This window comes from Anabas testudineus, chromosome 16 (genome assembly GCF_900324465.2).
Source record: "Anabas testudineus chromosome 16, fAnaTes1.2, whole genome shotgun sequence".
NCBI lineage: Eukaryota > Metazoa > Chordata > Actinopteri > Anabantiformes > Anabantidae > Anabas > Anabas testudineus.
The window spans coordinates 17,928,648-17,943,845 of NC_046625.1; the positions used below are offsets into that span (position 1 = coordinate 17,928,648).

Genomic DNA, 15,198 nt, shown 5'->3' on the forward strand with positions numbered 1-15,198 from the left:
GAGGACAAACCCAATAAATTTCCATCCAAAGATGTGCCCCTGTGAGCAGCATTTTGCTTATGTTCCATGAAATAAATGTGACGCGAAACAGTCTGGATACAGATGGAAATCAGAACGTACTGCCGTGAAGCAGTCACAATGCACAGTGACGGTACAGTGATGTGACTTTTGTTTATGTTTTGTAACATATGACTGACATTTCTTTTCTAAAATTACTTTACCCAGGAGCAGGGAGAATACATTTGTAAATGAAAATAAAATCTTCAGTCAGACATAGAGCCTCCTTTATTGGAGCATATATCAAGGTAATGCAGAAACATTTGCATCGGTTTGAACATTCAAGCACCCCCTGTGTAGATCGGGTGTTACAGTCTCATGACATTTATATAGGCAAATTAGTCTGCAGGTGTTTTGACTACTAAAACAACATAGATGATGGATTTGTGTATTTTCATGTAGGGAGCAAAGAGGAAATTAAGATAAGTACAAATACAGTTGTAGCTGGGACCGGGCATCGTATTAAGTCTTCGAGGGGAGCGAGGTTAGTAGTTTGTTTTTTCTCATAGTCTTTTCTTTCTCAGATGTAGGAGCATGTGTTTGTGGAAATCTTCATTTGCGATCAGATTTGAATGCTCTGTGTTTATTTGTGCAGAACATTTCATTTGAACGGAAAGAAAAAAACAGTAAAGAAGATGTGGAGTCTGTTGTTGTTGCTGATGTCTCTGATTGGTAAGTATCTCACTTTATTCACATCTCACTGATCGTTGAAGTGATTGTTATACAACTTCAAAATGTGACCCTTAAATAATAAATTATAATCCTTAACTGTGCTTTAAGTTAAATACTGTGGCTCCATGCTCCACAGTGGAGCACTAACAATTTCATTATATATGAAGTCAGTTTCACTCAGGTTTTAACAAAGTATTGAAATGATGATGTAGGACGGTGGATTTAGGAATTCGAATGTAACCCTCTGCTCTTAGTTAAGGGACAGTACTTTGAATTATCTCTTTTTTGTGTTCATCTGCAGCTGTCTTAAAAACAGAAGAATTGATACAAGGTGGAAAAACACATCAGACTTCAGAGTACGAAGATGGAGGAGTTACTTATGGTTCTAACAGAGCTATCGATGGGAATTTGGAAACATGTGCTCACTCTTTAAAACAGAGCAACTCCTGGTGGAACATTGACCTTTTAGGTCTATATGAAATTTCTGAAATCATAATCTATGATGTAGACCATCAACATGTTGACATGACTGATTCTTCTATCTACATTGGGAACTCAACTGAGACAAATGGCCTCGCCAACAGCAGGTAATGCCTTGATGTTACTAAGTCTTAGTTTCTGTCAGGCTTCAGTATTCATGTAAAAACAAGACACAAGTCACTTCTCTTCCTTCTTTTTTTATTGCTGTGTCTCTAGGAAGATTTTTGTCTGTGCTGAAAGTAACTGGGTGTTTGATGATGTCTTTGCTGAGATACAGTTTAATCTTCTACCATTCTTTTATTCCAGATGTACAAAAATCACAAAATTTCAAACAAGGACAAAAAAACACCTTTAAATGTGATGAAGGATCAATGTTGGGACGCTATGTTACTATATACTCAAAGGGGAACACGTTTCTTATTCTGTGTGAGGTGTGGATCTACGGCACAAGAAAAGGTATGTTAAATGTTCTTATCCACAAAGTATGTTGCTCCTGTTTAGCAGCAAATGTCAGTACTGAAGGCCACAACCCAAAATGTTAAAGTACCTGCTTCATGTTGGAAGTTTTAACGCAGCACCTTTACACTGACAGTTTTTTATCCCTTTAACATCTCATTCTGCTTTTTTGTCTCAAAGTGGCAAAACAGAGCACGGGGAGTTCTTAAAAAAGTTTTTGTTTTGTTTTGTTTTGTGATGCGACGTCTGATTCTTGATGCCTTTGTTCCTTTCATATCTTGTTAATCTAGCTGATCCAGGTTTGATGCTGATAAAGGAGAACAAGACATGGGTAGATGCCCTGTCCCACTGCAGAGCCCTAAACATGCATCTGGCTTATATCTCTGATAACGAGGTCCAGGCCAAGGCTGCGTTTGAGTCCACACAGTCCAACTCTCCCTTTGTGTGGCTGGGCCTTCGTTATACCTGCACCCTGGATTTCTGGTTCTGGATCGATGATCATAGTTTAGATTACACTAACTGGTCTAAAAATATTGAGAACGAGTGTGACATGAGTGCAGCCATGAAGACAACAGCAGACCATCTCTGGTACAGCAAGCCTGACAATGAGACGTTTAATTTTTTCTGTACAGAGTAAGACAAGCTGGTGCTTTGTTTTCTTTGGACTGGTGTCTCTTCTGTAATATGTTTGTAGTTTAGGTCGAGTGCGGCAAGTTCCAGATAAAGTTGATGGGTGGAAACAGATGATTTCCACTCTTACCTACTAACTCCAGCTGTTCGTTCAATCATTGACTGAATTGAATGGTTTTACACTGTACTTTATATCATGCGTGCTACCTTCATCATATTTTGGCAGTGTGTTGTGAGGTGTTTTACAGTAATCAATCATTTGTCATTTGTAATAACAATGATATGATGATTTTAAGATTATTAGTTTTATTTCGCAATTTCGTTGTACTGTTGTACCAAGTGTGACTGTACAATGACAATAAAGCTTTATCTTATCTTATCTTATCTTATCTTATCTTATCTTATCTTATCTTATCTTATCTTATCTTATATTTGTTGTGAGACTTTTGTAGCCTTTAAATGGTCTGTACATTTTTTGTTGACTCAATGGAAAAAAGATAATTGAACAAATTCACAGTGAACAGCGCACTAGTGAAGATCACCTTATAGACCAGGTCATTTGAGCTGACGTGCACTTCTAATAACATTAAAAGTTGTGACATGGAAATGACAGGAGATGTTAAGTACCTGAAAGCTGAATGAATGCTGAATGCCATGATGCTTTTAAATAAAGCAGGATGTCGACTCAAGTCTTCCCTTTATGGCGGCTCATGGTTCATTAACATTACTAGTATTGTAGATTTTTAAGTGGACACCAAAATGCCACAGTATGTTTAACATTCATCGCTGATCGTGTTTTTAAACCTTTTTTCACCTTTTGATAGAACTTATCCTGTGTTATTACGAACTTTTTAAATGGAGTTATGTACATTCAGACAGTATGGGGCTGTTGTGCCAAAGTTGAATGTGTTGTCTCCTGAGCAGTGAGCTGCAGAGACACAGGCACTGTTTGTGATCCACGTAATGGCCACTGTGAGGCAGACGTCTGGAAAATAATAGAAACAAAAATATTTTGCTGCAGCGTTTCCCACTTCTGATCTCTCCATGACAAAACTGCAATCACCACCAAATCACCGACACCTTGCCTTTAGGTTTGGGCTCATATGCTTATGTTAACAAACGAGGCCTGTGAATTGTTATGGGTCCTGATCTGTACCTTAAGAAACACTGTTCAATGGTATTTCAAACAATAATTTGACTCCAGTCTGCACTGAAAGACAAACGTGAAGCACCTAAACTAAACCTTTTAGAAATTGCACTTGTCCACTTATGTTGATAGTGGACTAAATCCTGATTAGGCACCTTAATCTCTTATTATACCATGAAATGGCTCTGAGAGACCAAATCTGTTTTGTATGACAATGAACTGAACCAGTATTTTGCCTTTTTTTATCCTTAGTGTGGACAAGTGCAATAGAAGAAAACTGTCTCGAATACAGTTCTTTGGTGACAGGGGAGAGAGCAAAGAAGCTTTGCAAATAAACCTATGTGCCTACATGGCTCGTGTACTTGTTTGAACAGAATTTCACCAACTCTTGACAAGATGATGAGAGATTATGTGACTGCTTTGGAAATCTGAAATAGTTGGGCGAATCTTTAAGGAGGTTTGTTCAAATTAAGTGTGATGCATGACGGATCTCTGCTTTCTGCTGATAGTAAAAGCTGCCTAAACACTGAAGTTGACAGTGGAAACTTCAATTCTTCTTCTTCTTTCGGCTTTTCCCATCAGGGGTCGCCACAGCGAATCGTCCTTCTCCACCTAAATCTATCATGAACATCTTCTACCCTAACACCAGCCAACCTCATGTCCTCTGTTATAACATCCATATATCTCCTCTTTGGTCGTCCTCTTGCCCTCCTGCCTGGCAGCTCCATCTCCAACATCCTTCTCCCAATATATTCACTATCCCTCCTCTGAACATGTCCGAACCATCTCAGTCTGGCCTCTCTGACTTTGTCGCTAACACAGGCAACGTGAGCCGTCCGTCTGATGTACTCGTTCCTTATTCTGTCTAACCTGGTCACTCCTAAGGAGAACCTCAACATCTTCATCTCTGCTACCTCCATCTCAGCCTCTTGTCTCTTTCTCACTGCTACTGTCTCTAACCCATAGAGCAGAGCTGGTCTCACCACTGTCTTGTACACCTTTCCTTTGAGTCTTGCTGACACTCTTTTGTCACACAACACTCCTGACACTTTCCTCCACCCGCTCCAACCTGCCTGCACTCTCCTCTTCACCTCTTTTCCACACTCTCCATCACACTGAACTGTTGACCCCAAGTACTTAAACTCTTGCACCTTCTTCACCTCAGCCCCCTGTAACCTAACATTTCTACCTTGATCCCTCTCGTTCAGACACATGTATTCTGTCTTACTACGACTGACCTTCATGCCTCAAAGCTGATCCTTGGTGTAGTCCCACCTCCACCTTGAACTCCTCTGTCTGACCTACAGCACATCTCACCACCGTCATACTTCTCTCATACATGTCCTGAACTACTCTGACGTACTTCTCTGCCACTCCAGACGACCTCATACAGTACCACAGCTCCTCCCTCGGCACCCTGTCATACGCCTTCTCTAAATCCACAAAGACACAATGCAGCTCCTTCTGACCATCTCTGTACTTTTCCATCAACATTCTCAAAGCAAAAATGGCATCAGTGGTGCTCTTACGGGGCATGAAACCATACTGCTGCTCACAAATCTCCACCTTCTTCCTAAGCCTGGCTTCCACTACTCTTTCCCACAGCTTCATTGTGTGGCTCATCAACTTTATTCCTCTATAGTTGCTGCAGTTCTACGTGTCACCCTTGTTCTTAAAGATCGGAACCAGAACGCTTCTCCTCCATTCCTCAGGCATCTTCTCACTCTCTAGAATCCTATTGAACAAACTGGTTAGAAACTCCACTGCTGTCTCTCCTAAGCACTTCCACACCTTCACAGGTATGTCATCAGGACCAACAGCCTTTCCACTCTTCATCCTTTTCAGAGCCTTCCTAACCTCATCCTTTCCAATCTCTGCTATTTCCTGCTCCACAACATCAACATCTTCCTCTCTTCTTTCCCTGTCATTTTCCTTATTCATCAGCTCCTCAAAATACTCCTTCCATCTTTTCTGCACACTCTCCTGGGTTGTTAGCACCTTTCCATCTCTGTCCTTAATCACCCTTACCTGTTGCACATCCTTCCCATCTCTATCCCTCTGTCTGGCTAGCCTGTTCAAGTCCTTCTCTCCTTCCTTTGTGTCTAACCTGTCATACAGCTCATCGTAAGCTTTCTGTTTGGCCTTTGCCACCTCCCTCTTCACTCTACGCTGCGCTTCCTTGTACTCCTGTCTACTTTCCTCAGTCCTTTCTACATCCCACTTCCTTCTAGCTAACTTCTTCCTCTGGACGCATTCCTGTACTTCCTCATTCCACCACCAAGTGTCTTTACCTTCTTTCCTCTTTCCAGATGACACACCTAGCACCTTCCTACCTGTTTCCCTGATAACCTCTGCTGTAGTTTCCCAGTCATCTGGAAGCTCATCCTGACCACCAAGAACCTGTGTCAACTTCTGCCTGAATTCCTCACAAGTTTCTTCATTCTTTAGCTTCCACCACTTGGTCTTCTTCTCTGACTTCCCTCTCTTCTTCTTCCTGACCTCCAGAGTCATCTTACACACCACCATGCAGTGCTGTCTGGCTACACTCTCTCCTACCACCACTTTGCAGTCACTAACCTCTCTCAAATGATCTCGTCTACATAGGATGTAGTCCACCTGCGTACTCCTACCTCCACTTCTGTATGTCACTCTATGTTCCTCTCGCTACTGGAAGTAGGTGTTGACTACAGCCATTTCCATCCTCTTAGCAAAGTCCACCACCATCTGTCCTTCCAGATTCCTTTCCTTCACACCAAACCTGCCCATCACCTCCTCATCACCTCTGTTCCCCTCACCAACATGCCCATTGAAGTCTGCTCCAACAACAACTCTCTCTCCTCTGGGGATACTCTCTATGACCTCATCAAACTCACTCCAGAATCTCTCCTTCTCTTCTAACTCACAGCCAACCTGTGGCGCATACCCACTGACTACATTCACCATCACCCCTTCAATTTCTAACTTTAGGCTCATCACCCTGTCTGAGACTCTTTTCACCTCTAGAACATTGTTCACAAACTCCCCCTTCAGAATGACTCCTACCCCGTTTCTCTTCCTATCCACACCATGGTAGAACAGTTTGTATCCTCCTCCAATACTACGTGCCTTGCTGCCCTTCCACCTTGTCTCCTGCACACACAGAACATCTACCTTCCTTCTCTCCATTATGTCTGCCAGCTCTCTGCCTTTCCCTGTCATTGTGCCAACGTTAAGAGTCCCTATTCTCAGATCTATGTTCCTGCCTTTCCCCTTCTCTCTCTGACCACGAACCCTTCTGCCTCCCCTCTTTCTTCAACCAACAGTAGTCAAATTTCCACCGGCACCCTGTAGGTTAACAGCATCGGTGGCGGTCGTTGTTAACCCGGGCCTCGACCGATCCGGTATGAAAGTCTTGTGGATGATTCGCATGGTTATTTTGGCAATTTTTACGCCGGATGCCCTTCCTGACGCAACCCTCTCTATTTATCCGGGCTTGGGACCGGCACAGGAATCACTGGCTTGCAACCCCTGTGGCTAGATTACAGTGGAAACTTCAATTGTAAGTCCTTAAATGGATACCTTGATGTATCGAATTTTATTGTCTTTTGCCACCAAGCACTTGTCTCACTACAAGCTGGAACATTTAGCTACACAAAAAGCATTTTAATGAGTATCTGTAAAACCAGTGTTTGCTGTTAGATTTGTGCAAGATAGGCCAGCTAGTTTATCTGAAATCCTTTTTTTGGTCACAATGTGACAAGTGCCTGGCCATGACAAATGACAAATTCTAAATGTTAAGGTATACCTTTTGTGTAGAAATGCATGCAATAACCAAGATGAACAACTGCTCATTTTGTATATATAATATTTTGGGTTGGTATACTAGGCACAGTGGAAGCCTAATGCGTGTGAACTTGCTTGTGTTGCTATGTAACACTTGTGTTACTTTTAATTACCAAGTAAAGTGCAACATGATTTCTTTTTAAAAATGTTTTCCATCATTGATTCAAGAAACATTTTTCTGACTCAGCTGGGCAGGCTTACATAAATCAGCTGGCCTCACCTGAGCCAAGTTTTAAGACTCCTTTGCTTGGAGCTATGTTATCACTACAGCTGTGGTCATTGTTTGGCAGCCGCTCTGTGTCCTTTTGTAACCATTAACTAACACGGCTGTCCATATTTCGCTTGTTTTAGTCCACAGGTTAGGCTTTTTCCTGCCCCAGGTATCCAGCCCACAGTCTTTTACAGTGTGCTGTTTCAGTCTGTTTGAATGGTTTTACATGTTTCTATGAAAACTGTATCATTACACCTCTGTCCAAACATCAGTGGATTGCTTGTGAACAATACAGACTTATACAATATGTACAATAGAATAGTGTTTCTGTGAATCTGTTTTAGAGTTCAGCCAGTGTTGTCCAAGTGGCTTTTTGGTACTTTGGTTGCAAATAGTTGAAATCACAACTCTCTAGAAAAGACTTGCACGGTCCTGAAGGAACTTAGTTCCTTAGTAGTGTAAGGCTCTCCACTTCAGCTGTGTTGATTATAAAATGTCATAAGCAGCATTGCTTAAAGGGGCATTCTGCTAATTCCCTGATTCACCAATTCAAATTCAGTTTACTTGATCAGGTTTGTCTTTGAGATTTCGTTAACATCTTAATGGTTAAAATAAAATAAATGAATTGGTAGGGAGCGTCCAGTGAAAGACAAAAGTCATGTGCATTATAGAAAATGTGCACTAGTGTTTCAACCAATAGCAGAAACTAAACTAAATCATTTGCTGGACAGATTTTGACCATTCATCTGTCTAACCCCATCTCCATGGAAAGAGTGCCCCTTTAATGATTTTCTGTCCATTTTGTGACATGCTCTATCAAAAATCATCCTTGCTGACAGTTAATATTACGTCCACATCAGGTGAGTGTTGAGATGCTGTGTCTCTTCTCAGAGTGGTGATTTTAACGAAACACCCATCGTGTACCCAGTTAACCTTGTGCAGTAGAGCTCAGAGCTGACATTGTGGTTACAGTAGTTTAGCTGCTGTCCTATTATACGCTCATATGTCACATTTGTATCCTTTGCTATACTTCTGTTATAGTCCTCACTCGATTTCTGTATTTAGAAAGGTAGTTGGTTGAATGTTTCTTCAATGTTTTCACTATACATCTGCCAACGTTTTGGTAAAAAAAATACACCTTGTCAGAATTGCAATACTGTATGTATGAATGGTGATGTGTTTTGGTTTTTTTTACTTGTTTACAGTGACACATTTTCCCCTTCTGAATTTTCTGGTTTTATCTGCTGACAGTGTTTCGCCCAAGCTGATTCTTAGCAGTGTGCTTTGCTTTTAACTGTAAACTCAACAGTTTCCTCTTTGTTGCTGCTTCAGCGTTGGTATTTCATTACAAATGGCTTCATAGACACAGATACTGTAGGAAGAATACAATGATCTGATATTCTACCTTAATAAATGGGCAAATGGTAATTTAAAGACAGCTGACAAGCAGTGTGCCATGTAGTACTTTAGACTGAAGCTTATGAAATAAACATATTTCACTCCATAACTAAATTCACCATGAACTGTCACACCTTACCCTATACACCTATGACTGGTAGGGATTGTGGCAAACTTACTGAAATTATAACAGATGACACAGGCAAGAGTTATTTATTATTATTATTATTAATAATATTATTATTATTATTATTATTATTATTGTTATTATTCCTGACCAAGAAACAAGACATGAGTTTCGTTCTGTCTCTGCAGATCATATATTTCCATCGACACGCTGCGTGTTCATCAGAAATATGTGAAAAACAGACACTACCTGCCACAAATGTCAATTAAAGGCAGTATGTGTGTGTCATCTCATCTGCATTCTTCAGGCTTGTAGCTAAAATGTTAATTTAATATCAGAGTTTCTTCAATTTTAGCTTAATTTAGAAAAGATTTATATTTTCTACTGGTTTGAGGACAAACCCAATAAATTTCCATCCAAAGATGTGCCCCTGTGAGCAGCATTTTGCTTATGTTCCATGAAATAAATGTGACGCGAAACAGTCTGGATACAGATGGAAATCAGAACGTACTGCCGTGAAGCAGTCACAATGCACAGTGACGGTACAGAGATGTGACTTTTGTTTATGTTTTGTAACATATGACTGACATTTCTTTTCTAAAATTACTTTACCCAGGAGCAGGGAGAATAAATTTGTAAATGAAAATAAAATCTTACTCAGACATAGAGCCTCCTTTATTGGAGCATATATCAAGGTAATGCAGAAACTTTTGCATCGGTTTGAACATTCAAGCACCCCCTGTGTAGATCAGGTGTTACAGTCTCATGACATTTATATAGGCAAATTAGTCTGCAGGTGTTTTGACTACTAAAACAACATAGATGATGGATTTGTGTATTTTCATGTAGGGAGCAAAGAGGAAATTAAGATAAGTACAAATACAGTTGTAGCTGGGACCGGGCATCGTATTAAGTCTTCGAGGGGAGCGAGGTTAGTAGTTTATTTTTTCTCATAGTCTTTTCTTTCTCAGATGTAGGAGCATGTGTTCATGGAAATCTTCATTTGCGATCTGATTTGAATGCTCTGTGTTTATTTGTGCAGAACATTTCATTTGAACGGAAAGAAAAAAACAGCAAAGAAGATGTGGAGTCTGTTGTTGTTGCTGATGTCTCTGATTGGTAAGTATCTCACTTTATTCACATCTCACTGATTGTTGAAGTGATTGTTATACAACTTCAAAATATGACCCTTAAATAATAAATTATAATCCTTAACTGTGTTTTAAGTTAAATACTGTGGCTCCATGCTCCACAGTGGAGCACTAACAATTTTATTATATATGAAGTCAGTTTCACTCAGGTTATAACAAAGTATTGAAATGATGATGTAGGACGGTGGATTTAGGAATTCTAATGTAACCCTCTGCTCTTAGTTAAGGGACAGTACTTTGAATTTTGTCTTTTTTGTGTTCATCTGCAGCTGTCTTAAAAACAGAAGAATTGATACAAGGTGGAAAAACACATCAGAATTCACAGTACGAACATAAAGGAGTTACTTATGGTTCTAACAGAGCTATCGATGGGAATTTGGAAACATGTGCTCACACTTTAAAACAGAGCACCTCCTGGTGGAACATTGACCTTTTAGGTCTATATGAAATTTCTGAAATCATAATCTATGATGTAGATCAACCGAATTTTGACATGAGTGATTCTTTTATCTACATTGGGAACTCAACTGAGACAAATGGCCTCGCCAACAGCAGGTAATGCCTTGATGTTACTAAGTCTTAGTTTCTGTCAGGCTTCAGTATTCATGTAAAAACAAGACACAAGTCACTTCTCTTCCTTCCTTTTTTTATTGCTGTGTCTCTAGGAAGATTTTTGTCTGTGCTGAAAGTAACTGGGTGTTTGATGATGTCTTTGCTGAGATACAGTTTAATCTTCTACCATTCTTTTATTCCAGATGTACAAAAATCACAAATTTCAATAAAGGAAAAAAAAACACCTTTAAATGTGATGAAGGATCAATGTTGGGACGCTATGTTACCATATACTCAAAGGGGAACAGGGTTCTTATTCTGTGTGAGGTGTGGATCAATGGAACAAGAAAAGGTACGTTAAATGTTCTTATCCACAAAGTATGTTGCTCCTGTTTAGCAGCAAATGTCAGTACTGAAGGCCACAACCCAAAATGTTAAAGTACCTGCTTCATGTTGGAAGTTTTACCGCAGCACCTTTACACTGACAGTTTTTTATCCCTTCGACATCTCATTCTGCTTTTTTGTCTCCAAGTGGTAAAACAGAGCACGGGGAGTTCTTAAAAAAGTTTTTGTTTTATTTGTTTTGTGATGTGACGTCTGATTCATGATGCCTTTGTGCATTTCATATCTTGTTAATCTAGCTGATCCAGGTTTGATGCTGATAAAGGAGAACAAGACATGGGTAGATGCCCTGTCCTACTGCAGAACCCTAAACATGCATCTGGCTTATATCTCTGATATCGAGGTCCAGGCCAAGGCTGCGTTTGAGTCCACACAGTCCAACTCTCCCTTTGTGTGGCTGGGTCTTCGTTATACCTGCACCCTGGATTTCTGGTTCTGGATCAATGGTCATAGTTTAGATTACACTAACTGGTCTACACATACTGAAAAAGAGTGTGACATGAGTGCAGCCATGGAGACAACAGGAGACCATCTCTGGTACAGCAAGCCTGACAATGAGACGTTTAATTTTTTCTGTACAGAGTAAGACAAGCTGGTGCTTTGTTTTATTTGGACTGGTGTCTCTTCTGTAATATGTTTGTAGTTTAGGTCGAGTGCGGCAAGTTCCAGATAAAGTTGATGGGTGGAAACAGATGATTTCCACTCTTACCTACTAACTCCAGCTGTTCGTTCAATCATTGACTGAATTTAATGGTTTTACACTGTACTTTATATCATGCGTGCTACCTTCATCATATTTTGGCAGTGTGTTGTGAGGTGTTTTACAGTAATCAATCATTTGTCATTTGTAATAATAATGATATGATGATTTTAAGATTATTAGTTTTATTTGTTGTGAGACTTTTGTAGCCTTTTTTAATGATCTCTTTACATTTTTTGTTGACTCAATGGAAAAAAGATAATTGAATGAATTCACAGAAAATGTTTATGATGGATTTGTGTTTCAGATCCCCATCTTCTCTAATACTGTATATATGTACATCAAAGTGTTTGCTGACATAAAACACTTACCTTTATAACATTTAACATGTATTTTACTTTGCATTGCATTTACTGGATGCTATTTACCTGCATGATAAATATAAAAGTACTAGTTACGGTACTGTACAGTGTAGTGGTAGTGTACAGCCTGGATAGGCATAAATGTAACTTTCATATATATATGTAATAAATTTTTTTGGTGGTCTATGAGCTTTAGTCTATAAAAGCATATTAGCAATAAAAGCAATATATATGTATGTATATATATATATATATATATATATATATATATATATATATATATATATATATATATATATATATATATATATATATGTATGTATATATATATCTTTGGATAGTCATTTGACATTTTCATCATGTACCGGAACCTTTCTACCCGGAACTACGGCCACTGGACATTGTATTCGTCGTGCAGTTTAAACTGAAGGACTGCTTCTGACGAGGGTGTAAACAAACAGCATTTGAGCTGCAGTTCTCTGTTGTTGTTTTTTTTCAGACACGCTTGTTAAATCGGTTAAATAGAGGATTAGTCGTGTGTCTGCGGTCAGGATGGAGATATTCGGAAGCACATTTGACGACTCCGTGTTTTCGGAGGCGAGAGACCGAGTGTGTGTGTCTCTGTCTCCTTACAAAGCCAAACAGTGTGAACCCCAGGTGAGAGGCTCTTCACTGTAGCTAAATCTCTCTGGTTAATAGACTTTTATTATTATTATTATTATTATTAATAATAATAATAATAATAATAATAATAATAATAATAATAATAATAATCAGTCAGGAGCTGAATTGTTCCACTCGTCTTTCTCTCTGCAGTGGTTTTGTGACAGCGCAGCTCTGGATACAAACGATGCTTTGGAGAAGCAGAAAGTTTATAAGTTTAGAGGAGACCTGGCTGTGAGACACGGAGACTATCAGGTAAAGAAATGATCATAAAAATAAAAACGTTTGATTCATTCTTTAGTGTTACAGACAAACCTGGTGACTGGTTACATCCAGCTAAATTCAGAAGATCTAAATATACACTTTAAAATGAATTAATTTGCTTTTTTTTTTAAAGTGAAGCTGCTGCTGCATTGAGGAGTATGATATCAAAACACCTCTCTGTTCTTGTTGTTGTTGTTGTGTCCCATATAGAAAGCCCTGGAAGCGTACAACAGCTGCCTGGAGTGGATCGCTGACAACAACTTGACCATCAGACGAGATGTGCTGGAGGGAATGGCCCGATGCTGCAGCAAGCTGGGACAGAGAGACAAGGCACTGGACTTGGTCGACTTACTGGTAATTTTCTTTTGCTGAAAGGTTTTCTATGAAGAGCTGTAACAACAACATATGAAGACTGTTCAATTTGTTGAAGAGCAACATCATTTTAAAGTTGATTAAATGTTTTCTTTAATGAGTGACCTGCATTTCTAAATGCAGTAACACATCAGCGTAAGATGTCAGGCTTAGAAAATGGCCAGAGCTCTGTAGTCTGGACTAATTTATACACCGTCTCTTTCTAGAGCAAAGAAGCGTCTAACACATGTCACATGACCAGCCTGCTGCTGCTAAAGGTCAGCGTTATCCACAACACATGCTAATAAAAATACAAACACATTTTCCTCTGTTTGTTCGTTATCATTTCACGACAGTAACACAACTGCTTTGCTGACTTGTAAACTTTTACTAAAGGTCAGCATCTACCATCATTTTGGAGCCATAAGATCGAAGATTTCGTCTCTGGAGCAGCTGTGCAGCCTGCTGCCCTTCAACCCGTGGAACTGGTTCAACCTAGGCCAGATGTGTTTACAGCTGCTGGAGAACAACAAACGCGTGGGTGAGTTGGACTTGATTTTTGTCTTATTTAACACCCATATTATATCTTAAATCCAGTTAAGCAGGCACATTGTTTCAGATTTGCCTTCATGGTGTGATGTGTTTTGCTGCGTTTACCTTTACTAGCATTCTGTTCCTCTGAGAGGTGCACGTCCGCCAGGAGGCACAATGATTGTGAAGCTGAGGAGCAGCAGGAGGCGGCAGCGGAACTCGATGAGGATGTAGTCTGGCTGAAAGCTTGCACTTGTTTCATCAGGACGAGGTACAGCATGTGATAATCTCTGAGCACTTAAAATACCAACAATCTTTCCAGTAATTAGATCTGTCATAGAATCACTAAAACGTTGTCTCCTCGTTCCTTCCGTCTCCCTCAGACTTCTGTTGAAAATCCTTCGGCAGCAGCAGTCCTCCTTTGTGTTGCAGTGCAGTGAAAGTGCCCTACAGACAACAGATGACGTCTTGCAGCAGCTTAATCCCAAAGAAACAACGCTGCAGGCTCTCACTGAGGTGAGGACACACTCCTGGTTTTGTGTATACATGCTGAGTCAGGCCCTGAATTTTAAAGCAGTTTATGCTGGATAGGGTTAAAGACGGTGAGCAGTTTACAAAGGTCAGTTTCTCTTGGATCCCCCAGGTGATGTCGGAGGACCTGATCCCAGACAAGATGAGGGAGGACTACCAGGACGGGGAGAGTCTGGCCAGTGTGTGTATACAGAGCTTCACGGAGCGCTGGTGGAATAAGATCTTAGTGACTGGAGTGTTAGAGACTGACGGATGTCAAAGACAGACAGAAAGTCCTGATGCTGTTTACAGAGAAGAGGGCAGACGGAATGGGACTCCTGCAGATGGTTTAGTCACAACACACATCTAATCAAAGAGCCAATAAATGAAGTGAAAGACAGACTTAAGTCACATCACACAGATATCACCAAGTCCCAATTCATCACTGCTTTTTGTCAGATTTTATATTTTAATGCTGGTCATTTTAAAAACACCAGAAATGCACAATATTTAAAAATATAAATTCACTCTTCATGTAACTTGAGCACAGGGTAAACTGTGAAGTGAAGGATTCTGTTCTGCATTGAAAGAGAGTTGTTTTTATCATTTTTAAATGTTGTTTAATGTTTGAAATATTCCTGAAATGTAACTTATCCCATAATGTACTAATAAAAACAGAATGAATACATTATTACAATGACTTTTTTATAAT

The 15,198-nt window shown here is 39.8% G+C and overlaps 2 protein-coding genes and 1 long non-coding RNA gene across 3 annotated transcripts; all 3 read left to right on the plus strand.

The window, feature by feature from the left end:
- Positions 1 to 424: 424 nt before the first annotated feature.
- Positions 425 to 12,340, plus strand: LOC113170159 (fucolectin-5-like). Its single transcript, XM_026372107.1, has 5 exons — positions 425 to 541; positions 653 to 729; positions 1,031 to 1,316; positions 10,907 to 11,055; positions 11,345 to 12,340. Exons 2-5 carry the CDS (start codon positions 693 to 695, stop codon positions 11,689 to 11,691), a joined length of 819 nt encoding a protein of 272 aa, XP_026227892.1. The 5' UTR covers positions 425 to 541; positions 653 to 692; the 3' UTR covers positions 11,692 to 12,340.
- On the plus strand, positions 3,461 to 10,059 carry LOC113170160. The gene is made up of 4 exons (XR_003299622.1): positions 3,461 to 3,566; positions 4,960 to 4,961; positions 9,170 to 9,931; positions 10,043 to 10,059. It is a non-coding gene; the product is annotated as an uncharacterized LOC113170160 (long non-coding RNA).
- Positions 12,341 to 12,493: 153 nt separating the features above from the next.
- zgc:101716 (uncharacterized protein LOC492784 homolog) lies at positions 12,494 to 15,099 on the plus strand. The gene is made up of 8 exons (XM_026372239.1): positions 12,494 to 12,824; positions 12,984 to 13,085; positions 13,305 to 13,448; positions 13,673 to 13,723; positions 13,842 to 13,986; positions 14,112 to 14,247; positions 14,360 to 14,492; positions 14,620 to 15,099. Exons 1-8 carry the CDS (start codon positions 12,720 to 12,722, stop codon positions 14,854 to 14,856), a joined length of 1,053 nt encoding a protein of 350 aa, XP_026228024.1. The 5' UTR covers positions 12,494 to 12,719; the 3' UTR covers positions 14,857 to 15,099.
- The last annotated feature ends 99 nt before the right edge of the window (positions 15,100 to 15,198 follow it).

What these genes read in the sequence shown, in the direction of transcription:
- zgc:101716 (XM_026372239.1), top strand. Translation starts at nt 12,720, where the DNA reads ATGGAGATATTCGGAAGCACATTTGACGACTCCGTGTTTTCGGAGGCG. An exon ending in TGGACTTGGTCGACTTACTG is followed by an intron (nt 13,449 to 13,672) that starts GTAATTTTCTTT and finishes GTCTCTTTCTAG; the next exon opens with AGCAAAGAAGCGTCTAACAC. An exon ending in GGAGAACAACAAACGCGTGG is followed by an intron (nt 13,987 to 14,111) that starts GTGAGTTGGACT and finishes TACCTTTACTAG; the next exon opens with CATTCTGTTCCTCTGAGAGG.
- LOC113170159 (XM_026372107.1), top strand. Translation starts at nt 693, where the DNA reads ATGTGGAGTCTGTTGTTGTTGCTGATGTCTCTGATTG. An exon ending in GTTGCTGATGTCTCTGATTG is followed by an intron (nt 730 to 1,030) that starts GTAAGTATCTCA and finishes GTTCATCTGCAG; the next exon opens with CTGTCTTAAAAACAGAAGAA. An exon ending in GATCAATGGAACAAGAAAAG is followed by an intron (nt 11,056 to 11,344) that starts GTACGTTAAATG and finishes TTGTTAATCTAG; the next exon opens with CTGATCCAGGTTTGATGCTG.